General features: G+C 39.7%; 1 protein-coding gene across 13 annotated transcripts in view; it reads left to right on the top strand.

Annotated features, from left to right (window-relative positions):
• APBB2 (amyloid beta precursor protein binding family B member 2) overlaps positions 1-27183 on the top strand; it is a 107015-nt gene that overhangs the window by 22121 nt on the left and 57711 nt on the right. For 8 of the 13 annotated variants that reach the window (XM_031055387.1, XM_031055392.1, XM_031055360.1 and 5 more), the window contains one exon: positions 23357-23565. In XM_031055387.1, the coding sequence (XP_030911247.1) occupies positions 23357-23565 (209 nt within the window). The remainder of the gene's footprint in view (positions 1-23356; positions 23566-27183) is intronic. The other 5 variants (XM_031055347.1, XM_031055408.1, XM_031055403.1 and 2 more) reach the window with 1 other exon arrangement.

Genomic DNA, 27183 nt, shown 5'->3' with positions numbered 1-27183 from the left:
TACAGGGTCCTAGAAATATGCTGACTGTACCTCTTGCTACTTTATAAATTATTGCTCTTCAATAATCAGTGGGTGCATGTTGTGAGAAGAACATGGTTATCAGGAGATGCTGAACTACTGATAGCTACCTACACACAACAAAAAAGCTTTTTTGAACGATGATTTTTAGGCTCAGTGAAAATTTTTACTTTTGTAATGCACAGCTTTGTAAGTGTGCCCGTTACACCCCAGTCATTTGATGATGTTCCCTCCCTATGTGCCAACATGGGTAAAGAGAAACCCTCCCAGCTGAGGAGCTGTGCAGTGAGCCTGGTGGTGTCTGTCCTGGAGGTCTGTGCTTTTGGGCATGGACAGGGCTCTTCACTGCCACTGCATCTGGGGTAGGAGGAGAGCATCATGTGGGGTCTTCACAGCTCTGTGCTCCCGAGGCCTTGCATTTATGCTCCAATAGTAGATGTTAGGGCCCAAAGAAAGAAAGACATTTCTCTAGGGGGAAAAAATATGCAGTAGTTTTAGTCATATGACTTGTGGGAATTGAAGAAATCCTGCAGTACTGAGAGCAGTTAATCCATAAAAGAATGTAGTCCAGCAGATACCTGGGGAATTAATAATGTTCAGTGCAGAGATTGTGTTTAGCATTTCAGTTTATGCAGAAATATGATAGAAATATGGCTTTCTTGAGAAGGCACTGTTGGAAATAACAATATGCTTCTTTTAAGCCTTCTGAATTGTTTTGTCTTGCTTTTCCCACTCTTAACAATATTTCATATTTAAATCCTGGAAATCTGAATGTTGTTTTGTGAGGCATTTTTGTTGTTTTGTTTTCATGTTTTCTTTTGGAGTTGTGTAAAGTTGTGTAATTCAAAAACCCTGAAAACTTTATTCTTAATTGCTTGCTCTCAGAATGCATAATTGTTTAGATAAAATCCTCCTGAAGTCTCCTTAGGGCAGGATACTTCTATGTATGGTGTAATAAAAAGGTGTTTTCAAGAGCCTTGACCTTCTCTCTGAGTGATGAGGTAAAAAATAAATACAACTCAATTTAAAGATACAAAAAACCTCATTTATTTAAACAAGTGTTAATGTTGATAAACAGATATGATAGAATCCATTAATATTGGGCACTGAACACCACAAGCACAGTACAGTATAAGAAATGTGGTTGGAACAAACTCTTCTTTCTTCTCCAGGGAAATTAGCTGTATGTGCATCTACATAGACCTCAACTTTCACATAATTTTATTAGTGCTTTCAGCTATCTAACCTTCTTTCTGAGATTTAGTACTTAAAAAAAAATAGTCTATGGGGATTTTAGAAGCAGAAAAAACCTGTAGTCAGCAAAGCAGTGGGATGTCATCGAGCTCTTAGCACATGCCAAGCCCTAATGGGTTTTCAGGCAGCCTTCCTAGAGACAGGCAGTGACTTTCCACCAGAGCTGATTGACACCCAGCACTGCAGGCAGTCCCCCAGACAAGGAGACCTGCCTCCCTTGGCCTCAGGCACTGCCTCTCCCCTGGGAGCTGCTGTGTCTATCCAGCTGAATCCTCTGTCATTTGGAGAGGCTTATGAATAACCACACACCAGCTCCAGGTGCTTTTAATCCTGCAAATGGACCAGAACTGGGTTCACATCATGGAGAGTGCTTCCTCAAGAGACTTTCCTTAGTTTGGCTTTCAGAGGAAACACATCTTATGTACATACCATCTGTGTATTCCTTCTCTCCCTCTCTGTGTATTCATCAGTTTCACCTGGATAAATTTGTATGTATTCATTGTATGAATCTATGTGGTGCAAGCAGCAGCAAAGCACATGCCCCAGACCTCAAACCTAGGAGAGAATGAGGGTGATGTTTTCTGCTTGTGGCTTGTTTTTGTTTGTTTTTTGTTAAGAAACTCCCTAGAAGGCAGGCACATTTCTTAATCTTTGTATCACCTGAAAAACAATTTCAGTGGAAAGTCATTCTGCCATAGTAAAGTGCAGTGCTCTGTGTAATAATCTCTAATTAATTAGAAATGGGAGTTCTTCAGAAAATAAAAAGAATTCTCTTTGTCTCCAAACCAACAAGAAAATTGGAATTTGCTTTTGCTTTCACTTTTAATTTAAATAAACCCCCCTCCTTCTAGAGCCAGGAATAGCCCCATAATTAGGAAAGTCCCTGAGAAGTTGGACACGTGGTGCTAGAGAGCCACAGATGTTTCTTGCCAGCTGCCCTTCTGCCCTCTTTGGGGTTGTGGGAGGATGTGCAGGGCAGCAACCTCCTCTGGCTCCCTGGTCTCAGCCTTGGGGTCCATGGTACCTTGTTTCTCCCTAGTTGAAATCAAAGAGATATTAAAACCACAAGTGTCCTTTTTCAGGAGCACTGCTGCTGTGTGCTACTGCAACATACCAGTGCCTGTCTGCTGCTGGTCTCTTGAGCAGAGAGCAGAGGGCAGTTTAACAGCTGGTTCCAGGTAAACCAGATCCATCCCATGCAGAAAGGGCAGTGGGGAGAGTGGCCCTTGAGGATCAGAAGTGCAGCTCTTGCAAAGAGAGCCCAGTGCTCTGAAAGAACAGCATGGCTGGGGAGAATAGCCCTCCTAATACAATAAAAATTACAGGAAATCATGAGCTTGTCAGAAAGACTTAGAGCAGTGGTCAGTTCTGCCTCTCATTTTACTGGCATCTTTGACCAAATTAAAATTAAATTATGTCCTCCTAAAAGCACGATTCTTCCTTTGCAGTACCTATCTGATACAGACAATAGGTCTGTTACTTGCTCAGAACATGTTTTCTGTGTTCCTGAGTAGGGAAAAGGATTTATGTACTAAAAATACATTCAGTTACATTGTGGATTAACACAAGTCCTATAAAACTAGACAGAGAACCACCTATACAGTTGTAGGGTTCGAAGTAAACACCCAATTTTTGGATTTTTGGGAATAAGAGTCTCTGCTTCACACCTGCTGTGCATCTCCTAAAGGCTGGCAACTTTTAATATTGGGCTGTTATATGTTTTAATCTTGCATGTTAGTGATAACTATGTCTTGAGAATAGTGCATGTTTTATAGTCTCAGGCTTGACTGTTTGCTGACTGCTTATGAATAAGAAAGGTGACTATTGCTCTATATCCCCAGTGTATGTGTAGCTATTCCTCACATTCTGCATGTGAAGTTACTAACTGCATGTTTGTTTCTTATTTAGCCATCTCTATAAGAAGATTCTAGGGTCAGTTTAAAAGAAATAAAACTTCAAGGGCAGACGTGGTTATACAATGTTCACAGTTTTAGGGTCTACTGGTAGAAGGCTATAAAATAAATTGAGCTTGAAAGATGATCCTCTCAAGTACACATTGCCACTATCAGGGAGGCTGCTTGCTGTGTTTAGGCAGTCGGGTTGGTTTTATTCTGTGATTCTCAGTGGAGCTACCTAAATCCTTATCTTGGATGTCTGAGCGCTCTGACTTCAAATTCCATGATTAAGAGTGGCAATCAGCAGCTAAAATCCACAATTAAGAGTAATAATCAGCAGCCTTTTGATTTGAGATAGATAACAAAAATGGGTATGTAAAAGTGAATTAATATGCTTAAATTCAGGAGTGGGAGAATAGATGTTTTATATAGCAGTGATTAATATCCTCTTCCAAACTCTGTTTGCAATTACCAAAATTTGGGTCTACGGAAGAAGTTTTCCAGAATGTGTCACAGTTACAATTTCAACAGTTTCATATTTAACTGTTTGCTAAAAAGGTAATGATTTTTCAGTTCATCAGAGCCATTCAATTTCCTCCCTAGAGTCAGCTTGGTTCAGCTGCCCACCTGGTGTCCCTTGAGATGTCTGGTGGTGTCCAAGACAGGCAGCAGAGAAGGGGCAAGAGCTAGGACTTGCATTTGGAGACACAATTACAGGCTGAGCAGGATGCACATTAGGTAACACTCACAGATTAATTAACCAGCTGAATAGAGTTTGAAACACCTGCCCTGTAGTGCAGAAATGAAATTTGTTCATTTACTGTGTCTGTCTTTGTTTTAAAAACGGCTCCCTGTTTGATCTCTCATGTATTGTACCAAAAGGGTCTGGGATGGTTTGTCATATTCTCTGTAAAAACAGCTCTCTCCTAGTGTGACTTCTCTCCCTGGATGCTCTGGGGCTGGGGGAGATTGAGTTTGAAGACAGCTGCCCTGTGGTGGCTGTGCTCTGGCTACTAAAGCATTTCTTTGGCTAGCTCTGTCCTTTGGCTACAGGCAGGGTCAGATGTATCTCAGTCCTAACTGGCACTGCTTCATGTATTTTGACCTTACTCCAGCTGAACTTCTGGCCACTTGATGGAGTCTCATAACTGGGTGGTTTTGCCCTTGATATTTCATTTCTTGTTTGGTATTTGTTTTTTCAGGGACAATTCCCATGCTACCTTAGTAAAGCACATAATTCCTGATCCAGAAAATGTCATAGTCCTGCTTTGTATAAGTGCAGTACTATGATTTTGAGAGTGTTAAAAATGAATATTTTTATATTCAGTAAAATGTGTAGTTGTGGGATAAACAAATGCCTGCAGGGCCTGTGCCTGGAACACGTGGAATACCTGCATGGGAAAGCAAAAGGTGGCAATGGGGAGTGGAGGTGGTGCCAAGACAGCACAGAGAAGTAAATGCCAGCCTCATGCTACTGCCTGAGTGGTTCACAAGATTTCCAGAGCACTGCACATTTCCCTTAACACCACAATGCACTTTACATGAGTGTGTAATGTTAAGAGATATTAGGACATGCTTTTTGTGGGCTGTAGCAAAGTGGAAAACTCTTCTGAGCATCTGTAGGGCAGACTCAAGTTTCAGAAGTGGTGAATAACTTCATTATGTCAGGTACTTAACTTGACAAACTATTTTTGGAAACTTTCCAGGCTTCTGTAGTTTAGGGATAGAAGTGTGTAGTTCTGGATGCTGCATGTCCTCTCTCAGGTTAAAGGCATCTTGCTGGAAAAGCTCTTCTATGCCTATGATTGTCAGACACAGGACCAAGCAAAGAGGAAGGGAAAAACAAATCACAGAAGAGAAAACAGAGAAGGTAATGGGGAAAAGTCAGGTTTCTGATTTCAGAGGGATGATAATGCAGGAAATTGCACAGAAGAAAAGCCACAATAAGCTGATACCAGACTAACCACTTCTCCTTAAAAAAAACTTTCCAGTTCATAAAGCTGTTCAAGTAATAAAAAATGATGGCCAAAATCGATCCAGTAAACCTCTGCCTCAGCACTTCTGAATGCTGCACAGAAGTCAGGCCAAACTTCAATCCACCTGATTGATGCTTTGAAATGGGTATAGATATCTCTGGGGAAGGGAAGGAAGAAACAGTATTACCTTTGGGAGGAGGCTTTATGTGCAGGCCTCAGTTCGTTAAGGCAAGCTGAGAACAAGGTTATATTCTTCTAGGTGGAGTCCGTGTGCTCTGAAGCTCTTTAGAGCCTGTTTGGGTGCTTGTTTGTTATCTTCTAGGCTCCTGTATGTCAGCTGCAGGAGGTGTGGTAGAGGAATGGTATTACCACTCAGCAGAATGAGTCTCTAGTGTTTGCAGTGGCCCTTGAGCTCTCTGAGGACCTTGCAGTTGCTGGGGTAGCAGTGACTCACCAGGTGTACAAGTTGAGCATGGCCAGCACAGTTTGGGGTTCCCTGCTCAGAAGATACTCCTGCCTCTTTGCACTCTGCAGAGGGGAAATGCAAAGCCTGGCCCCTGTGGTTGTTCTGTGAGCACCTGCTGTGATCCCAGTGTCAGGCCCAGCAGTGCTGAGCTGCTCTCCCTGCTGCTCTCAGAGGAGAAAGCTGATGGGGAACATGTGGGTTGTGAACTGGGGAGGAGAGGATGGAAGATGGGAACATGACCTGGAGGAGGGATGCATCAGGGGGGGAAGCAAAAGGAAAGTGAATAATATGCAGCTGTGGAGATAAATAAGGACATGGCACCAACTGCAGGAGAGCTGGAAGCAAGCAGGGGTGTTTGTAGACAGTAGGTTAGGCAAGCAAGACTAGCACAAAGGCCATGACAGTAGATCACATGGACTAAGTTTGACAGCAGAAATGAGTATTGGGGATTTTGCCTGTGCTGGGGTGTTATTTCACGGAATTTCTGAAAACTTGAAGAACACAAAAATGGGGAGCTCTTCCCCCATTTCCCAAGTTCTTGGCAGTCCTTGGGAAGTACTGCCAAGAGAAAGTCAGATCCTGGTTCAAGCCCCTGTGGAAGGAGATGTCTGTACAGAGAGGGACACAGACTTAAATCCTCCTAAAGTTCCTGACTTGATATGTTTGTATCTGGAGGCATTTCTTATAATCTCCCCGAATTATTGGATCCCAGTCTCCCAGTGCACTAGTTCCTTGTATGCTGAATTCTCACATAAATCAAGAGTTAGATGATTGAAGTTGAATTCAGCTTTAATTAGCAACATGGGATTGGCTGAAGTGGGGTTGTGGGTCCCTTGAGTCACTACGGTGCTGTTCAAAGTTACGGTATTGCACATATAGAAATCTCTGAATATACAGAAAGCTATAGCATGTGCCACCAAGACATGGGATAGATGGTGCTGCAGGCAGCCTTGGGTTTGTTGCTGTTGCATCAGGAGAAGGTGGGTAGATTCAGAGCAGCACTGAGCATCTCCGTGGGCCAGAAGAGGTGTTGTGTGATGTGACCTGGCATGCTGCAGAGACCTTGCTCTGAACTCAGTCCTCCCTTGAGAGTGGGTGTCTGGTCCCTGCCTGAAGGGACATGAAGCCTTTTTAAGCAACCCCATGAAAGCATATGTATTTGCTGTTAAGACTCGATTGCTTCATTCTGAGAGCCCCTGGGTACTCAGGATTAGGCCCTAAATGTCCAATGTCTGGATGCCACAGAGCTCAAGATAATGACATTAAATGGGTTCCTTGCAGTATCTGGATCTGGTTTTGTAAACCCCAGCAGTGAGTGTCCTTTGGCTTGCAAAGTAGATTCATCCATGGTACTTTGGTGATCAGAAATCGTTGGGGAGAGAGGAACATGACAACTCCAAATATAAAACATATATTTTTGCTTCCTGCTTATAATGTCTCTGAGGCATTTTAATCCATTTTTGTATTAATGTGTGTTATAGGGATTGGTTTTTAACCAATAGGGGTGTGTTATAGGGATTGGTTTTTAACTGCTATTCATTATGTTGATTATTTTATATGTATATAATTTGATACACTGGACTGATTTATTACGTATTAAGACTACTTCAAGGCTTTAGCTTGAAAATCATTCTCAGAATTCTTCAATGAAACTGTTCTTAATAAAACTATTTCATCCTAAACAATAACACAATGTAACTAAATGCATTTTTTGTGTTTTTAATTGTTTTGAATTGAGATTCTGCAGAGGTCAATTTAAATTTTAAACCCTGCATCAGTTGTTAACTCCGACATTGCAGGGCACTGAGAGAGGAGTAGCACTGTCATGATCCACAAGTCAGAGCTTTAACTTTGTAGAACACATTCTTTGCACATAACTGAAAAAATACTCTAAATCAAAGGTTATGGCTTTTACTTCTTGGAAGTGGATTTTGGGCCCTTCTCTGAACCTCAGAAGTTTTTAGTAAGGAACAAAGGACCCCATCCCTCCTCCCCTACTCAACATGAAAGCCAAAGGCACAACTCAAATTGGCCAAATTAATTTTTATATTAGAATACATTCCCATTCAGACCTTAATTTAATTTTACTTGTACTCTGTAAGAAAGAGACAGTCAAGTTATCCTGGTCATTTTGCCTGACATGATTCTTGGCTTTGCTTAAATTATTGATTATAGCAAGGGGAGGGACTTTGCAATGAGAACAGCGCTCTCACTAATAGAAGCCTTTCACTAAATCAGTTTCTACCATTCCTGCAATGCACCTTCAGGAAGTTGGAGGTTTACAGCCTTAGGAAGAATTTTGTCTTCGAAGAGAGGATCTTTGCTTTACATTTTTTAAACTTTTCATGTTTATACAGGCAGCTGGAGAGAAAAAAATCAACATGAATATATTTCCGGGGGCTGATCTGCAGGATGAGGGGCTGTTCTGGTTCAAAGTTGAACTGATTAAATCTTGATTTGATTGTCATCTAAAAGCTTGTGGGCTGAAAGTACTGTTTCAAAAGCTTGTCTCCTAAGTAGAGTCAGTCAGAAAATTCATCAATGTCTTGCAAGCTGGAATGAATTCAGTGGAGGATGCAGTATATGCATGCACTGCTGAAATCCATGTATAGCTATCTCTCTTATTTTTTCTTGGCTTATTAGAAAATGCAGTCATTTATATGATCAACATGGTATGTTTCCTCTGTTACATTTACTGGCAGTTGAATGGGGGTGGCTTCTCTTCCCTCCCATCCAAAGCACCATTCGACTAATTAAGTGAGTGTCTGTTTAAACACAGCAGTGTATTTTCTTATATTTGAGTTGGAGCTACTACACAGAAGGAGAATGTGAAGCTGTTGGGACATGTATATAGCAAACTTAAAGGATGCTGGTAACAGATCAGTACATGTTGAACTATACAGGAGCATCTAGTAACTGTAAGTAACAATTCTATTTTACTTTTTCATAGCACTGGTCAACAGTGTCACTTAGGCCTGGGTGCTGAATGCAATTATTTTGTCTGTTATTAAAAATTCTGCTCAGTGGAAGATCAGCTGGTATCTGACAGTTTAGGTTGCAGCAGTGTCTTCCTGAGTGCTCATTATTTCAGTAGTGAATTGACAAGTGATGTTTTACACTTGTGATCCATAGAGATCCTTGAAGATCTTTACATAAATTTAAAATACATTAAAAATCAGACTTCTGATTTCTCCTTTACACATGACAAATTCTTCCCCTGTATTTTTCCTGTGGTCAAAGGGAAGGAAAAAATACCTCTAAACAGTGTAATAGGGGTACCTCTAGTCATTCCCTAAAGTTCAAGGTAAAGGAACTTTTGCAATACTGAGTGTGGGTTTGGGGGTTAAAAAGATGACACAGATTATAACCAGTATTGAATTGGGAGCTGTCAAAGAATGTTGACTAATATATTGCATTTTTTTTTGTCCTTCTTGACAGTTCTAAATAAATCAATTTGTTGAGGTAGAAAAAGGATGTCTTATTAGAAAGCTGACTCACACAAAACCTTTACACAACCTTTTCTCTTCATTACAGGGGAACTGTAATTAAACAGCACAACTGTATTTGCTCCTTACAGAAACAAATTAATAATAAGAAATAGTTTGGTTTGGCTTTTGTAAAATCATCTGCAATTTAGTTCACTTTTTTCTTTTGTGGGTAAGCTAGCATTGTTTGTCACACTCCAGCTCTAGCAGAATTTCAAGATAACATTTGGTGTTAAATTACCTTATTTTTGTTTTGTGCTTAACTAAAGTAAAATAATGAGTTTCCCTTTCTTACCCATGGAAGCTGTCAGTGGATCAACTAAGAAACTTTGTAGTCTCCTGACTGCTTAATTCCCTTTGGTTAATTGTGCTGAAACATAACCAATGCTTCTTGTAACAAAGATATCTGAAAAGTAGGAAGATGACATCAGAACAACAGGGATTTCAGGGCTAAGCTTCCACTGGCATGGAAGAGGAAGTTTATTTCATTTTTCTTACAGAATTGTTTTTTTCCTGCTAAAATGGGTGTGTTAAGCTTTGTAAAATTATATTGCCTATGTGTATTCAGGTTTAGTACAGGAAATAAGACTTTCATGCAACATCAAAATGAATGTATGATCATTAACAGAAGATTTGTCTTCTATAGTTCTCTTGATTTCATGTCACAGGTGAATTCTCTCTTTCAGAACTATACTCCAGATTTTGGTACTTTGAATATACCAAGCTCCTATTTCCTAAGATTTTCTAATCCTTCAATTATTTCACAGGGAAAATACAGCACCTTAAAAGAAGCTGCCTGAGAAATAGGGTGACAGTGGAAGTTTCCCCATTCTCTGTTCCTCCCAGTGGCTTCTGGTCACATCTACTTTAAGTATCAAAAAGCTGGTCCAGGAAATAGCGGGGCATGGTCCAGTGTGCTCAACACTTCCAGAGGAAATCACCTTTTTTGGTGGACGGGTCTCTCTGGCTTGAGGGAGCCTGTTGTTAACCTGGGACCAGCTTCAGCTGTTCCAAGATAAAATCAACTGAGTAGTGACTCTACTTAGTTGTGGTTTTCCAGGAATGATGCAGAAGGGTGGATTTGCTCTCTGCCAGAAGTAAGTGGAGATGTTATGTTTGAGGTTCACTACTTCCAAATTTTGTTGACATCAGTGCAAAACTGTTGGACAGTATTTAAATAAAAAGACAGGCAAAATGTACTGATTTAAAAGTTGTGCTCCCTGCAGACCACACTTAAAAATATTGTAATAATAATTACTGGTTGCATTTTAAGTATTCAAGTGTACAACTGAAGCTTTCTTGTGGGTGGAGGAATAAATCTAGTATTTGCATAGAGACATCTTTTGTTTTCCTCTGCAAACCACCCCATCTGCAGACAGGACAAATGGACAGATCCAGTGTTGGAAGTAGAAGGGAGGGGAGGGAATTTTCACATGTTGCTCCTTTATTAGTAATACATTTAATTTTGCATCCTCATTTTCATTGCACAGGAATACTTATAGATGTGATGCATTTATAAAGGCTAAAGTAAAGATTAATAACTTCTTCAATCTATGCCAGTAAACCAAATAAAAACAAAAGGAAAACAAACATAAATTCTTCTTGGAACTAATACACCTTGTCCCCAAATGGGAGTTTAAAAACAATGTGTATTCAAAAGCAAGAACAAATTTCAGGTTGTTGTTGATATTTTTAGGGTTATGCTTTCATTTTAATTTTGTTTTTTCAGCTTTTACCTTTTTTTGAGAGGGAAACTTAGATGATTCTGTGGGTTGTAATGAGAGGTTTTTTGAATATTTGTTGATTTGGGTTTTTTTGTAAGTGGACAAGCTGCAATTTTCCCATTGATTCCAAGAGTTAGGGAGTTTTAAAGTTCCAGATATCACAAGTTTAAAAGTTCTAAAGTCATAAAAATTTCTGTCAAAAATGCTGAAAACAAGTGTGAGTTCACAAGAATAGTGTTTCTTCAGTGTATTAAAAATAAACTTTTTGTAAGGAATAAACCTTGCAGCTTGAATTCTGCAGTAATGAGCAAATCAATCACCTGATTTGGTAAAACACTAAAGTTTTTTTGGTGAGATGTGGTTTTATGACTTGCTGAGGGGTAAGGTGGTGGTCAAAGTTTAAAAGAGAAAGAAAACTGTTTTTTTTCTTCTGGTAACATTACTGCAAAAGGATCAGTGTAAAGGCCACCAGATTGGGTTATTTTGACTCTTGGTTTATTGTTTTACAGATGCTCTGTCAGGATTGTGTGTTTGCCTGGCCATAGTTTTATCTGGGCTGATTCTATTTTCAGGTGTCAGGATTCACTGAGAATTTGTTATTGGTGCATAAACTGAATTTCTGGCTAGCATATTGCTACAACTATGTTGCTATCATCTGTCCTTTCTACTTCTGAATTTTTCTGGAATGCAAATAATATCAGGGCAGCAAGACAGTGAACCCTGACTGACAGAAGAGCTTTTTTGAACTGTAGTAATTGTCATGTGTAAAAGCATGTAGTGTAAGCAGTGCTAATTACCTCTCCCCAGCAGTATCTCTGCACTAATCACCAGACAGATCTGCTGTTGGTTAACTGCTCCTCAGTAGTTCAGCTATGTTCCCCTTTCCTTATTCATACAGATATTTAACACCAACTGTTCTATGTGCCTCTAAGTAAATTTATATTTGTTAAATGGTGATGCATAATTTGCTATAAAAGTAGTAAAATCTTCCTTTTGGATGCATGTTAATATAAATTGGAATGGGACAAGTGTGAAAAGATAATAATATTCAGTCCCATAATTCCTGTGTTTCTATTGTCATATGAGATTATTCTGTATCTCAGGGTAGGAAAGTACCTTTGTATTTATGAAAATAAACTTATTGTGTATTTTCCTTCTAGGAATATAAATCTATATTCATATATAAATCCCTTAGAGGAAGCTTGGATATAATGGTTTGAGAATTCTCACATCAGATGAGCTTTTTAATCTGGTCCAGTATAGCTGCTGTGGTAACTTTTATCAAAGTTCTTCCATAATGTTGTTAGTTCCACTATTTCCAATGTAAATATAGTAAGTATATTACATATAAATATATATGTAATACAATAAGTGGAAGGCAAAGCTTTTACAAGAGTTACAGTGGTTACCAGATCCATGTTGTACATAACCAAATGACCCTATATAGCAGACCTGAGGCTCATGGAGTTCTTTATGGGTTGCTTCTCTGACAGGGTCAGTAGCAGAAACTTATGGCTTCACTAAAAACAAAAACACAGCTAGCATAAAGTGGTCCTCCCACTATTATATCTTTTTCCCTTTCAGTAATTGATAGTTTCAGGACTTTTAGACTTGGTATGTCATTCATGTTATCTTCTTTAATTGCCCTTGATAGACTTTTCTAACATGAATTTGTTTAATCATTTTTTTCTCATTTGTATTTCTGGCATCCACAACATCCTGTGACCATGGGCTCCATAATCAAATTACGTATTATATGAAAAAGTATTTCCTTTTGTTATAAAATTGCTCTTCAATAATTTCATTAGATGCCTCTTGCTTTTCTGTTTTAGGAAGCAGTAAATAACAGTGAATGATGATTTCCTTTCCATCCTTGCCTTCTTCCCACCATTCATGATTTTACAGATTTCTCTGACATCCTCCCCTCCTCCCTGTCATTTATTCTCCAAGCTGGAGAGCCCTGCTTTACTCAGTGTCTCTTCCTGCAGTGAGATTTTTATCTGTCTGTCTTTTCTAATTCTGCTACATCCATTTTTATAGTAGGGCACATGAAGTGCATGCAGTAGTCCTGTGATAGTTCAATCCTATGTTAAAACTGTACACATGAAGACTTTTATCTTGATCTTGGTTCCTAAAGTGTAATTTTTTCAACTGCCAGTGACTACTAAAATGCTACCTTCAAAAAGCTTTGTGACCTTGATCCTTCCAGAGTGGTAAAAGATAATTAATTACCTGCTGTTGTATATGAGGATATGAAGTAGCAGAAGAGTAATATTAAAGGAACTTGTAAGAAATTGATAAAAAAGAGGAGGTGGGTGTCTTTGTCCATTGAAGAAAACAAGAAGGTGAAGGTTGTGCATTGAAAAACAGCTCTTGAAACTGTGTGTATCTTAATCCTGTGGGATCTATCTGCACTCTTTTGTTTTTGCTCGGCAACAAAAGGTGAATAGAAATCCAGAAGGGATGCTCTTCTCATCCTACATAACTGGTTTTCCAGCTTTCCAAAACCACCTGCAGTCCTCTGGCATGCCCACAAATAATAAGCTTTCCACCAAAGATTATCTACTGTTTTCAGCTGGGGGAAAGGATCATTCTGTTGCTTGTGCATCTCTTGTTTTACTCTTTGTGAAACATGTGAGGACAATCAGCTGTTTGTGATGGCAAACATCTGTGAGATTTTTTTTAACACCAGAAGGTCTTCTCCACAGTGCTTATAGAGCTCAGTGGTTTATCATGCACTGGAGATTTTGTCTATTGTTTTCTTGTGCTTTGGCATATTTTTATTCTTACCAAGCAGGTGTTTGTGTTTATGGATATTCTGTCTCAGGGTTCACAATAAAAAAACTTCTCAAGTTGTGCTCTGGGCATGTGCATCTTTAAGGGAAGTTTATCCTCCTTTCCAAAGCATCCATTTTGCTAATGGACTTTGAATAGAGGGTGGAACTAATTGCAAGTGAAATTGTGTTGTGGTTCTGTGGAATTTTAAAATTAATCCATTCATTTTTCTCTTTCAAATGCTGTCTGGCATAGGGCTTTAGTTGTTGTGTGTTGGATTTGTTCCTGGCTACTATTTGCTAACATGGACTTCCCAGGGTGATTTAGGCCACAGTTATTTTTTTCTGAATTTTCTTCTAATTCTTGCTAGTGCTTTTATCAGAGGCACCATTTGTATCTCCTTGAATGCAGATTTGTAAGTCTGGCTTCAATTACATACATGAATCCACTCACTGAAAAAATCAGAATTTTAGTGCTGGAGTGCCATGAAGTAGATATGAGAATGAGAATACTGGTATTTCTAATCCTAGATGGATGCTTTCAAAGATGATTAGCATCTTTGAGATTTCTTCATACCAGAAGGTATTTTGACAGTATGACTAGATTTAGTAGAAAAGATTTAATAGAAAATTGATGTACCAATGTAGTGATGTGAAATACTTGAATAAACTGCAGGGCTAAGAGACCCATGTGTGCTATCAGCATGCCTCCCTCTCCCACAGCAGGTGAAACAGAGCCAGCTCCTGGAGCTTCCATCTGCTGTCAGAAGCCCCCATTCATGAAGCCTTCCTCTTGCAGATGCTGTACATGGCACTTCATGGGTGGCTCTATGCATTGTGCAGGAAAAAACTTAGTTCAGCTGAAGCAAAATTACTTTTGAAAAGGTTAAAGTTATTTGGTTGTTGGCTTTCCTTTTTATAAAAAGTCTGCAAGTGTGAGGCTGGGAGGTGAAGCTCGAGGTCACTGTGTTACCAGCCCTCAGCTTGGGCTGGAGCTGCCCAAGGTGCCCAAGCCTCCCCCTCAGTGTCTCTGACTGCAGGCAGGCCATGGGGCCAATGTGCTGCTTCCTAGGCTTGTGCACAACTTCATGCTTATGCATCTCTAAGTGGGTTTTCACCATAATAAATTTTCCCATCCCTTCAGTACTGTAGCAACATGAAATTAATTTGCAGATGGGGAAATATTAGATCTTTGGCTTCTATGTCAGAAAAAACCAGAAGCCTTCCGTTTGCTCTCTAATGCACATTTCACTACAGCTTTAAAGTGGCAAACCAATCCATTCTATAGATTGTTAAAAGTCACACTCCAGCTTTTACTGATAGTACTAAATAGACCAAGTTTTGTCATACTAGAAAGAGCAGCCCATACTGCAGGATGGGGATGGAAGGGGATTCTGATGTGTAGTCACACTGGAGCACAGTGGCTGATCTCTGTGCACTGTGTGTGTTTGTCTGGGGCTTGGTGCAGGGAGCCTGCACAGACCTGGAGCCTGTCCATGACTCCAGGGAGTTATTTACTGCATCTCCGAGCTCTCCTACACCCCCTGACTTTGTTTAAAACAGGGCTTGCGCTCTCCTGCCCCACAAGGTTGCTGTGAAGATAAAGCAGTCATTTTCATGGCGTCCTAGAGCCTCTGCTGCAGTGTGTGAGCTGAAGGATGAGCAGAGCTTGGATATGAGAGGGGAAATCACTGTTGTCACGAACTTAGCTTTTTTTTGTGAAGTAAAACATTTAATTTCACACAGTAGATTCATTGTAATTCAGTTTTATGTTCTGTTTTCACTGAATCATTAAATTCAGAAAAAGGTTTTTCTCATGTATTTCCACAGTGCTCTAAATGAAGCTGTCTAGGAAAAGCAGATTTAGCCAAGCCACCAGCTGAATTGTATGTCTGTGCCATTGGGCAACTTCACTTGCTTTTAATTAGCCATTCATATGCACAAACCCACTAATGAGCACATCCCTAAAATTTCTGAGTATATCAATATATTTATGCAGGATATTCTCCAGAGAAGTGCAGTCCTTTCTCTCCATTGACTCCTGAAGTCAGTAGGCCTCATTATATTTTAGATGAAGAAAATTACCTTTGCCCAGTGCCTGGTTTATAATGCAAATATTTTTATGCAGTTTCTTTTCGAAAATAGACAGACAAAATGATGACTGCTAGTCAGACTCTTTCTTCCATACTCTGTCTTACTACTTGTGTCATTCAGATTCAAGTGGCACTCACTCACATTGCCAATCCTCAATTTAAACTATTGAGGATACAATGGAAATAGAATAGAGAGGATAGAAAGCTATTCCTCTGTTCAGACAAATGGGATTAATAGTGTGGAGTCCAACCTTGTGCCATTCTTTGTCCCAGGGATTAATGGCAGGTGTATTGGAGGGATTAAGATCTGTTCCTCTGTCTTTCATGGTTTGTATCCAGGTAAGAAGCACTAGCTGCTAGCAAAACGTGTAAAGGAGATGGAACCACTTGTGTCTTCAGCCAGTCCCAGTAAAATGGAGAGTTACAGGCTGGGAGATACTGAAATCTATTTGAAGCCTGCAAAACAAGAGTGTTAGTTGTAAGTAAAGCACTGTGGTGCAGGAGTTTCTTTGTGGAGAGTGAAGCTATTGAGGTGACCCTACTGTCATATGTCAGACATTGGCACACCATCCCCTCCTGCTCTTCAGGCATCCTGTGTCTTGAAGTCAGAAGGACATCTGTGTTTAACTTGAATACCTTTGGTGTCAGTGTTATAGACTGAACCTTTCTGTTTTGTGTGAAAATCCCTGTCTATGTTTGTTCATTGCCCAAAACTATTGGTTTGTTCTGTGGATGGTTTGACACTAGCATACCAGTCCACTTTGAGGAGACAGGAGAATCAGACTCTTTATTTTAAGAGAGAAATACACAAATCCAGAGCTGCTATCAATGTGATTTTCCCAGGTTTTCTGCCAAATGCTTGACTGCTGCTGTTGTGACAGATAAATGTGAAGGGAAGGAAGGCTGGACTCCATGTATGCACACATTGCTCTCCCTTGGTGTGCTGGGCAGGTGCCTGCTGGTCAGTGGGACAGTGTGTTCACAGGCTTTGCTCTGTCAGTATAGCAGTCCCTTGGGTGGGGTGGTCATTTAATTCTTCCTCTTTAGACCAAACAAAACCCTGTTTCTATAACAAGATGAAGTAGTTAAATATGTTATGAACCCAGAACATGGGATCATATGCTGCAGTTCTGCTCTGTATGGGGAAAAGCACGGGAAGAAGAGATACTATGCAAAAAAAAAATCAGAAAAGCAGATGCAGATTGCTGCTGGGCTGGTTTAGCCCTGAAAGCTGACTTGCAATACCATTTTTAGTAACTTTCTAATAATGATAACCAAAATACTCTTGAATAGCTCCTGATGAACTATTTGCTGCTCAGAGTCCTTTGAGATGAGGAGGCCCTTTGGGTCACAGTCACACAATGCATGATCACAGTGGATTTAGACAAATTTAGAGGTATACAGTCTGCTGTGTTTTGGGCTACTCTTTAAGTAAAAGCTTTTGCCATCTAGTGGAAGGAATAGAGAACTAGTATTTCAAATCAGCTAGAAACTCAGTTATACTGGTTGTATTCTTTACTGTGAGGGTGAGAGCACTGGAATAGGCTGCCCAGAGAGTTTGTGGAGTTGTCTTCTCTGGAGATATTCTAAACCCACCTGGATGCAATCCTGTGTGACCTGCTCTAGGTGTACCTGCTTTAGCAGGGGGATTGGACAAGATGATCTCCAGAAGTCTCTTCCAACCCCAACCATTCTATGGTGACATGCAAAAGGTATTTATAAGCAGTAGATCACTCACTAGAACAGTAGCAAATTATTCTGACTACTTTGGTAGTCTGGTAGAAAGCTTCTAAGGTATTGGTGCACTTTGCTCAGACACTGTCTCATTTAAGCACCAAGTTGGTGGAAAGGGCATTCATTTATATGCTGCCCTCACTTGTTTGGGACTCTTTTTCATTCCACCCCAGATGGTACCTGCTTATTTTTTCCTGGATCTTAGGTTGGCTAATATGCTTTGAATTCTGTTGTTGCTTGTTTCCTCCCACCAGTGAGATGGGGAAGAGAGCTGGGAGAGCAAAAATGAGAAGAAGTCATGACTCATGGTAAAGAAAGCTTAGTAAGTGAAGAAAGAAATAATCATCTATAAAAAGTGATGCAAACACTAGCAGTAGCAGGACAATGCCTAGCCTGTCTGCTTGAGCCTGAGAATAGAGATGATCTTGGGCCTATGCAAGCACTGCTTAGCATTAACTAAACCACTGGATGTTTCCAGCATTGTTTTGCTTACAAATAAAATGTGCAGTACGTTACAGGCTGCTAAGAAAAAAATTAGACCTGTTCCATCCAGACCCAGTAGATCTTAGTTGCCTAGCTCTCCTAATTAGCTCTCCTAATGTCCATCAGCACCCTAATCAAGAGATTGATCTCTTGTCGCATAGTGAGGTTTGTGGAAGAGCCGTAGGATGTGTCTCCAGTACAGCACTTTTCAGGTAGCAATTCATCAGCTTTTGCTCAAGCTGACATGATCCTTCCTACATGTCTATAATTTAATGTTTTCACCACTGCTTCACCTGGCTAAACAGCCACCCTCCTCCAGCTGGGACAGAGGCTGACTTCTTCCTGGTCCATCTGTTGCCACATCAGCTCTCTTGACACAGCAATTCAGGTCACCTCCAAGTCTTTCCTTCTTACTTTACCAGACTCTGCTTGTTTTGTTGATAGATATTTTTGGTTGGTAAACAGGCTCTTGTGTTTACCTATTTTTTGCTCATTTTCCAGGAAGGAACATACAGACCTTTCCTCACAGTCTTACTGCAGTACTTTTTCCTGCTGCTGCTGATGCTCATATCAACTCCTGCAAACACCAGCTGTGGTGCTGGCTTCTCACAGCTTCACCTCTGCCCCTCAGACTGTACTGCTCCTGAGCAGACAACTTGGAGAGCCCCAAAATTCTCCCATTTAAGCAGGGCAGTTACTATCATCCATCGCCCTCATCCACAACTGTCATCAGCAGTTCTTGAGAAGCCCCCCTGCTGAAGTCACTTGCCCTTGTTTTCTTTGGTAGTTGTGCTGGTATTGTGGTCCTTGTATCAGCAGCTTGGGCTTTGGTTGTTGAAAGGGAAAATAAGCCAAGACAGCAAAACAAGTGGGTTTAGTTGTGGTCTCTGGATTTTTTTCCTGAATGTTGATAAATCTGCTTTCTTCTCCTTTCCTTTAGATTAGTCATCTCTGCTTGAATGCTTCTGCTTGTAGTAACTCATTTATACAGCCAGACAAAGATTGCATCTCATGAAAAAGAAAAATAGTACAGGCAATTCATCCCAAACTTCCTTAGGATTTTTTACAAATTCAGTCTTTTCTGATTGTGGTTGATTTTACAGTTGATCAAAGCAGCAAATCATTTTGGCACAGATAGAGTTTGGTTACGTGTATGCCTGTAAATCCCACGTTTCAGCATGTTTTCCTGCAAAGTGTTAGAGAATCTTCCTCTCCCCAAGTGCATGTGACTGGTGGCTGGTTCAGCAATTCGGCAAGGAGGATGACAGAGTTGCCATGACAACCAGTTACGTGCTGTGAGCAGAGATGGTGACAAATGACCAGCTTCTGGCTGGTTATCACTCCTCGTTTAGTAACATTCCCCAAATTAGGCAGACATGTCTGATTTATGATTATTTGACCTGTTGATTTGTATTTGTACTGCATTTGTTGCTGAGATAGCATTCATGCTTCTTGCAGTGGTGCTTAGGTGAGGCTGCCTGCTGGCCATCACTGGTGTGAATCATCTGAGTAGGTGAAGCTGTTGATTTTGCTGTAGTGCATAGAAAGTGAGAAGTTGTCTTTGGAGACTTCTTTTCATTGAAACCGAACAATTTAAACTTGCACATTGAACCATCTGCAGGAAACAGATGGGATAAAAATGTACATGACCTATGTTCTTTCTATTGTGCTGTTGAATGGAGAGTGCTCCTTGAATTTCACTTGCCCTCAGTCATTAATACAAAGTCTTCTTCTCCCTTCAGTGCCTGACTTGATCATCAGTGTGTGTGTGGGGTGCGGGAATATGCTTCCCTTAGGATGAAATCCTTGATCTGCTGAAGTCATTGGCATCTCTTCCAAAAGACTTGAGTTTCTGTGGCCTTGCTTTCCTTTAGTTTTGCTTTTATTTAGATGCAGAACACTGAAGTAAAACATTTTCATTTCAAGATTTTGGTATTTCAGAAAAAAACCCCCACAACACTTTCTCCCACCTCTTTCCTTTTATTAAAACCTTTTAATCCTCCTGTCTTCCCAGTTCCTTTTTGTGCTTCCCCTTGGTTGTTTAGAGGGACAGGATCTGTAATACACATGTGGTATGGTGGGCCAGCTCTTCATCATGCTTCAGCCCAGCTGTGCAGACAGACATCAGATATGAAGGTAGTGGTTTCCCATTGGTGGCCAAACATGGGAACAACATGTTGGGTGCTGTTGCTGGCCCTTTCTCTGCATTTTTTTACATAGAAAGCTTTGATGCAGATCTCGTATTACAAACAAGGTGCTTTTCAGTTTGAATTCTTCATTTATACTGTGCATCCACTGCTGCAAAGTGAACAATGGGAAGGCCAGAGATTCAGAAGGGATTTTACAGATTTATTATTGGCCAGATTATTTTTTTATATTTGGAAAACACTGAAAGTGTTCCTATTTGTACCATCATGCTTCTAGCCTGGACAATGAACACTCCTTTTCAGTTAATATTTTACTGTGAAAGTAAAAAAATGGCAATCAGTCCCGATCAAATCTGGTGTTGGGATGGTGTCCCTTTTCTTCAGAGGATCTTAACAGAAGAAAAATAGTTTCAAAGTCATCATAAGAATTGAGGTAGCTAAGCTAGAAATACGAAACAAAAAAGAGGTATCTCATCTTTATCTCTGTACAGTGTGGGTATTTTATTACTTAACCCATTTAGATAGTGTAGATCGAGTGTTTGCCAGTATTGTTGAGCCTTGCAGACAAGCAGTCTCACTTGGGCGTTCTGCTCCCATGCTGTGAAATAAGCCCTCTTTAAGCTAGAAAGACTGACTGAAAGTCTCATGCTTCCACTAACTCCAGCAGAGCTGCATTTGCATTAGCCAGAGGCTGTGCACTCACATCTGCTGCATTGCTTCCAAGGAGACAAAATGAGATCCTTCGGTTGAAACAAATCCCTGGAAAAGCAAAGCATGTGTCGTTTGAATGATGCAATGATACCTCTCAGATTTCCCTGAATATATTTTCTGTCATAGTATGACTCTACCTTGCTGCTGTCTCCCAGTTTTCAAAAAATGTGGGTATAGCATGTGAAATAACAGTTAAAATTGTCCTATTACTGGCTGCACCTCCCAGGAGCAGAACTTGCAGCTCTCTGGTACCTCTGTACAGCATTTTTACAGTCTCTCTTTTGAAGTCATGTATGCTGCCAAATTCAAGCCCTTTGGGGCTGCATTTCCTCTTACTCAAGAGTCCTCTTTTTGTCCATAAATTAGTGCCCTAGCCATGCTGATTGGTGGGATTCATTTTCACCTGAAGAAGAGATGCATGGGTAAAATACAGGCCTGTTTTTCTAAGTACAACTCCCAGTTCAATACAAAATGTATTGTGTTAGACATGTTGCCTTACTTAAGAGTATTTTCTTCAGGAAGGAAGTTTGCTTGGCCTTCAAGTTTCCTCATGCACAAGGATCTAAGCAGAGAGGCGCCAACTCCCACACCTTGCTTATCATCACCACCAAGCTCTCTTGGAAGTGGAGATAGCACCCAGCTGCCCTGTAACAAAAATTTCATGTTTTGAAATGTCATGCCATTGAAATTATCTTCCAAATTCAGATGGAAATTATTTTAATACCTATAATTCCACATTCAAACAGAGTAAAGCCACTGATGTCCTGATATCCTGTAGCAGGTCTCTGATGCCTCAAGCACATTTGTCTATCTTGTTAGATTTTGTATGTTGATGCTTACTTTGTTGTTTTTCTTTGTGCTGGTATCTCTAGTGGCACTGCATTGCCTTTGCCCTGCACACTGAGTGCTCCCATCTGTTAGCACAGCCAGTGCACTAGGGAGGCTCTCCAGGTCATGCTGGTAGAAGCCTCAGCCTGTGGAAAGGTTATCCCAGCAGTCTGCCATTCTGCAGCATGGGCTCAGACACACATAGGTTTGTTTGGGTTTTTTTCAAGCAGGTTTGCATAGCAAACATGAGGGTGGTGTTTCAGGATGAACACCATCCTCTGGTGCTGTTCTGTTCAGCCATATTTATCAGATGGTCTGAGACCAGTCCCTTTGCCTGAGGAGCACCTGCACATAGACACAAATCAGTCATTTGGTGTGGGAAATGGTGCTCTTTGGAAGTCCTGAGCTATGTTAATTGAAAATGAATCTAATTCCCATTTTATTTCTCGACATATGAAAACATATTTTGGTGTATTTATTTTTGCCAATGGATAAATTTTCAAAATAAATTAGTATTATTCAGCTAAGTGGTATTTTCTTATTCCAGATATTTTACATTATTTCCTTCCAACTGCTTGTTCACATATTTTGTCTTGTAATTAATAATAATTTCTTGTCTTGTAACTAATTGTTGCAGAAGTGTTCTTTGTTTAAGTCCCTGGGTTAAAAATTTTATTTCTGCTGTCAGTTTTGTCTGCTTTTACTTCAAGGTAATTCCAGTTTAGGTCTTTCTGGTGCTGCATATCATTGCAACAATAAATAACAGTATGTTGGTTCCTCTGCATCTTTGGTTGATTAGTTTGAAATTAGCAGTTTAATGCAACCATAGCTTAACACTTTGCTGACTGAATGTTTGAGTAGCTGTGTATACATCCATAGGTATGTGTAGCAAGGACAGAAGCTGTGCCTAAACTTTAAGCTTAAACTGGACTTGCAGATGTTGCACACATACCTCATTGTGATGTTTAGATATTTGATCACATTACTTCTTGCATGATGTGGCTCAAATTGTGGAAAGTGTTTTGCATTTATTTGCCTTTTATGTGGTTGAGAAGAGTGCAGTCGATTTATTCAGCTGGGAAACTAAAGTGGGCAAGGTTGAAGATGAATATGTTTTAAAACATATGAGACCTTAGAGTCAGGAACTACATGCTGAATGCCATAGAGACCACAACAGGAGACATTTAAAAGCAAATGTTTAGAATTCTTGTGAACTTCTGGAACTGATTATGGAAATGTTGCTGATTTCGGGTTTGGGTCGTAGGTGAAGTTTTTTTATTACATTTGAGTGTAATGGTATCATCTAGCATTTCTTCTGCAGAACTTGCTCAGATTAGTCCTCAAATGGGTAAATTAGTAGTCTAAGAACTTTTAAAGTGGCTATGGGGGAGAAATAGTCTGGTTTGTACCTTGGAGTGTAAGAGTTATTTCAAGTTATCATGACATTCGTGTGTCTGTTTGTGTGTATGTGCATAAATTTGGATAGCAGAAATGAGAGAGACTCCGAAAAAAAGCAACCATAATAAAATATCTAGTAGAAGGCTTGAAGGATAGACTAAAAAGGAACTTTTCATTCCAAAAAGGGACTAAGAGCAGCGGTATAACAAGAGGTTATTCATCTATCATGTTACACTGAGTCTCCATAATTTGATATGTTTTTCTGGTATTCATTTGCCCAAGAACTGTAAAGCAGCACTACCAGGTATGCAGACCCATGGAAGAACTGTTTGTGTCTTTGTGTGATTTTTTTTTCTTTTCCTGTTCTCAGCAGATATATGGAGTGATCATTCATTTCAGACAGACCCAGACTTACCACCTGGTTGGAAAAAAATAAATGATGTTGCTGGGATCTACTACTGGCACATACCAACAGGAACAACTCAATGGCAGCGTCCTGTGTCCATCCCAACAGATCTCCAGGGCTCACGAAAAGGATCGCTTGGTTCCATTACTCCATCTCCTACTCCAGAAACTGAGGTAACCTGCTGTGTCTTCTTGTGGGCTACATACTGTAAGGAAAATTGAAATAACCTTTTGAACTTGCAGGTTTAGCTGATAGCTAAGCTGGCCTGATAATGTCCCAAAGTGTAGCTACTTGTTGATAATACCTCGTAAGTATCTATTCTCTATATTCATTTTATAATGGTGGTGCCTGATGAAACACCCTAAACTTTGGATGTGTAGGATGAAATCAGACATGTCTCTGATAAGCTAGACAGGCAGTGCCTGATGAGTGTGAAACTTTGGCAGTTCTGAAGCATTGCTGCATTGTATGGATACAGGATACATACCATTTTTGCACATGAAAGATTTCTGACTGGATCCTTTGTTTGCATCTTCTTTTTGGCTCATTTGGCAGGAGTATCACAAAAGACATATCAGGCTTCATTTGAGACACTAGTTCCTTTCCAGGGTAGTTTCTATTGAATAAACATGTAGTGTTCTCAGGTTTAAGTGTCTGTACATCCTGCCAGTATCAAATATCTATCAGGCTTTAAGGAGAAACAGAGAGATACACTCTGTCCTCCACATGTGCTGAAAGAGCAGTACATGGTACTGCCTTTTAAAGTAATGCTTTCAGGCACAATCCAAGGGTTTGTTTGGTGTCATGTAGGTAGAAAATTAAAACCAATTCTCATAAAGAAGAGTATGCTTCAAAAAATACAGTCACTTTGTTTTAGGATGCTGGGAAGACTTCTATAGAAATAAATACTAATATTATATAATGTTGGTTTTAAATTATTTTTATACTGAATTTTCAGAAAAATGTTCACAGCTCTGTCAGGAGAAGTCTTTGTACTGGCTCTGAGTTTTGGATCAGGCAATCCCTAGGGGTTTGTTTTTTTGGTTTTTAATTCATTTAGAGAGAACATTTTTTGATTTTGTTCATATATACATCAAACTAACTTACATGGAAGTTAAGAGGAGTTAAGGACATTCAAATATGTATTACCATCTTCACCCTAAAACTTTTATCCTGTGTAGGCTTAAATACATACAGTCTTGTTCATTATTTTAGAAAGGTTGTTCTCACATGTTCAGAAATGCTACTTATAAGGTCTGCAGACTTGAACACATTTCATTACTGTGCACCAGGCATGCTGGAAGTAATTTCTGAGAGGATTCATGGAGAAAGAGCTGTACCTGTTGTAATTCTGCTAGAAAACAAAAAATAATTCAGAAATGCTGAATGTAAAGGGCTGCACAAACTTCTAGTATAAATTCCTGTAATGTACATGTGAAGAATATAACTTTACTGTTACTATTTTTCTAACTGTAGGATGTAGAGAATGGGACCTTAATTAGTAAATTAGAGATGATTTTCACAAAAACCCAGAAATCAGTATGGTTGGTAAACTGCAGAAGAAAAAAACCATATTTTAATTTGAAATATTTTCCTACTTCTGTTTAAAGTGTCTTTACAATTAAAATTTCAGACTTGCTGGTAATGTATTATGTGTATTTTTAACTTTTCATGATTGTTTGCTTTAAATGAAATATAGTTTGTGATTATAAATAATAATCATTAATTCTCAACAGCATCACCAGAGTACAAAATGTATTAATTATAATAACATAGATTTTAATACAGTATAGATGTATTAAGTAAGACATATACATGTAGTAGGCTCACCTAAGTTTTGATATGGCAGTTCTAATTCAGCAAGGAATTTGTTCCAGCAAAGACTTTTTGTATAGACAGTTCTATGGTAGCACCAAGATCATGTACTGTGCTGTAAAAGGTGATACAGAAATAAGCACTTCCCCAAAATCCATATTAGTATGATATCATGTAGGTATTGTAGATATAGGCAAAAGCATTTGCTTTTTGTCAGTTTCTGCATCCATTGATCAGCATCTTTGGGTTATTGGAGCAGCACTGGCTTTTTGACTCAGTGATCATTAAGATAGCATTCCAATAACATACCAGCAGTCTTGGAGTGTGGGAGCTCAAAACAAGAGCATGAGTTGGGCTCAGGATTTTGTCCACTTCCAAATACTGAAACAGCTACAGAGGCTCCAAGCACGGCTGGAGTTATAGTGGGAACTGTTAGAAGAAGTCTTGCATTTCTTGAAACCACAGATGCCAAGCTTTACTAAAAGGAAGTGGAGGAAGAATCCTTTGTGATTCAGCTGGTTCAGAACAGAACCCCAGTGCAGAGCAGTAAAAGAGAAATAAGTCATAGTGTGTGTTTGAGATAGGAGTAATGAAATAATTTGACAGTGTCAGCTATCATGAATCTTTGGGTTTTAGTCTCTCTGCAGTTGATACATGCCAGCACTGTATCATCTCCAAGTCACTGGCAGGCAATATTTGTTTCCATTCCTGTTCCCTGCACTGCTGCATGCACAAGTGCTCCTCCTTTCCCTCCCTGGGAAAGAATAATGCAGATGTCTGTGATAAGGTCAACCTGACACTTCACAGAAGATTGGGAATTCAGTCTAGACTGGGGGCTCCCAAATGCTTCTATCCCAGCACTACCACTGACAGCATCACTTGTGTCCACCTGCCAGCTGGACCCATGTGTGAGCTGTGTGCTGCTGCTTCCCTCATTGCTGCTGGAGGCCTGTGCTTCAAGGGAATGGTTTAGGGCTGGTTTAGCTCATTCCCCCATGCTGGGTTTGTATTGCTTCATTCTGAAAAGGTTTTAGGCAGATAAAGGAGTATAATCTAGGATTGAGGACTAGCATGGGTAGTATTTGATATCTGAACCAATTGGCTTCTGTGAGTCCATAAAAATACTTTATCTAAGTCACATTTGTCTGTAAAGCATCATGTGCCAGTCTTGAAATGAGTTTATTTGGGCTTTTTCAGGTTATGAGTTTGTCAAACAAACATTTAGAAACACCATTTTTCCCACCCCCCCAAGTAACACCTTTTTGCCCTTTGTCTTGTGTCCTTCTTTTTTCCTTCATTTTATTTTGTGTCCCTGTCTCTTAAATAATGTAATATACAGAAGCTTTGCTTCATTTGGTAGAATGTGGCTCACAGCTGAGGGCAGTCAACAAAGAACAGATCAATTCAGCCATTTTTATGTTGTAGCTTACTCTGGATATTTAGCATAAAGAAAAACAGTTATTACTGTTGAACAGAGAATTTTTAAAAAATGGTAGGGAGGAATGATGGTGTCGTGCATAGAAATGGAAAAATGTCTTAAAAAGGAAAATAATGTGAAAATGTCTTACTTTTACATGAAGTGCAAGGCAATTTTTCTTTCACAAGATAATCAGTAAATTTCAATCCAAAGCAATTATGGGTTAAGCATTATGCAAAAATCCTGCTGATTTAACAAAAATGCTAATAAATGCTAAATATGAATAACCTGTAACATTCCTTCCCTTCCTCCCCCTCAAAAGCATGAAAATGTATTTTGGTTTTGCACAGCTGTTTAAATTTGACTTCGTTTTAGATCCCTCTCTTCTCTTGTGTGTTGTCAAATTACTTCCTTTTTGAATCCTTGTCTTTTGTAACATTCTTTTTCAAATTTTAGAAATTTTGCTGCCTCTTTCCCATCTCCTGTGCAGAGGAAAAGCTGTTGTGTTTAAGTTTCAATAAGAGCTTCTTTGAGGTCATAGGAGTAGTTGGTGATGGAA

The sequence above is a fragment of the Geospiza fortis genome, unplaced genomic scaffold, assembly GCF_000277835.1.
Source record: "Geospiza fortis unplaced genomic scaffold, GeoFor_1.0 scaffold40, whole genome shotgun sequence".
Lineage (NCBI taxonomy): Eukaryota > Metazoa > Chordata > Aves > Passeriformes > Thraupidae > Geospiza > Geospiza fortis.
This window is presented reverse-complemented; position numbering and strand designations above follow the sequence as displayed.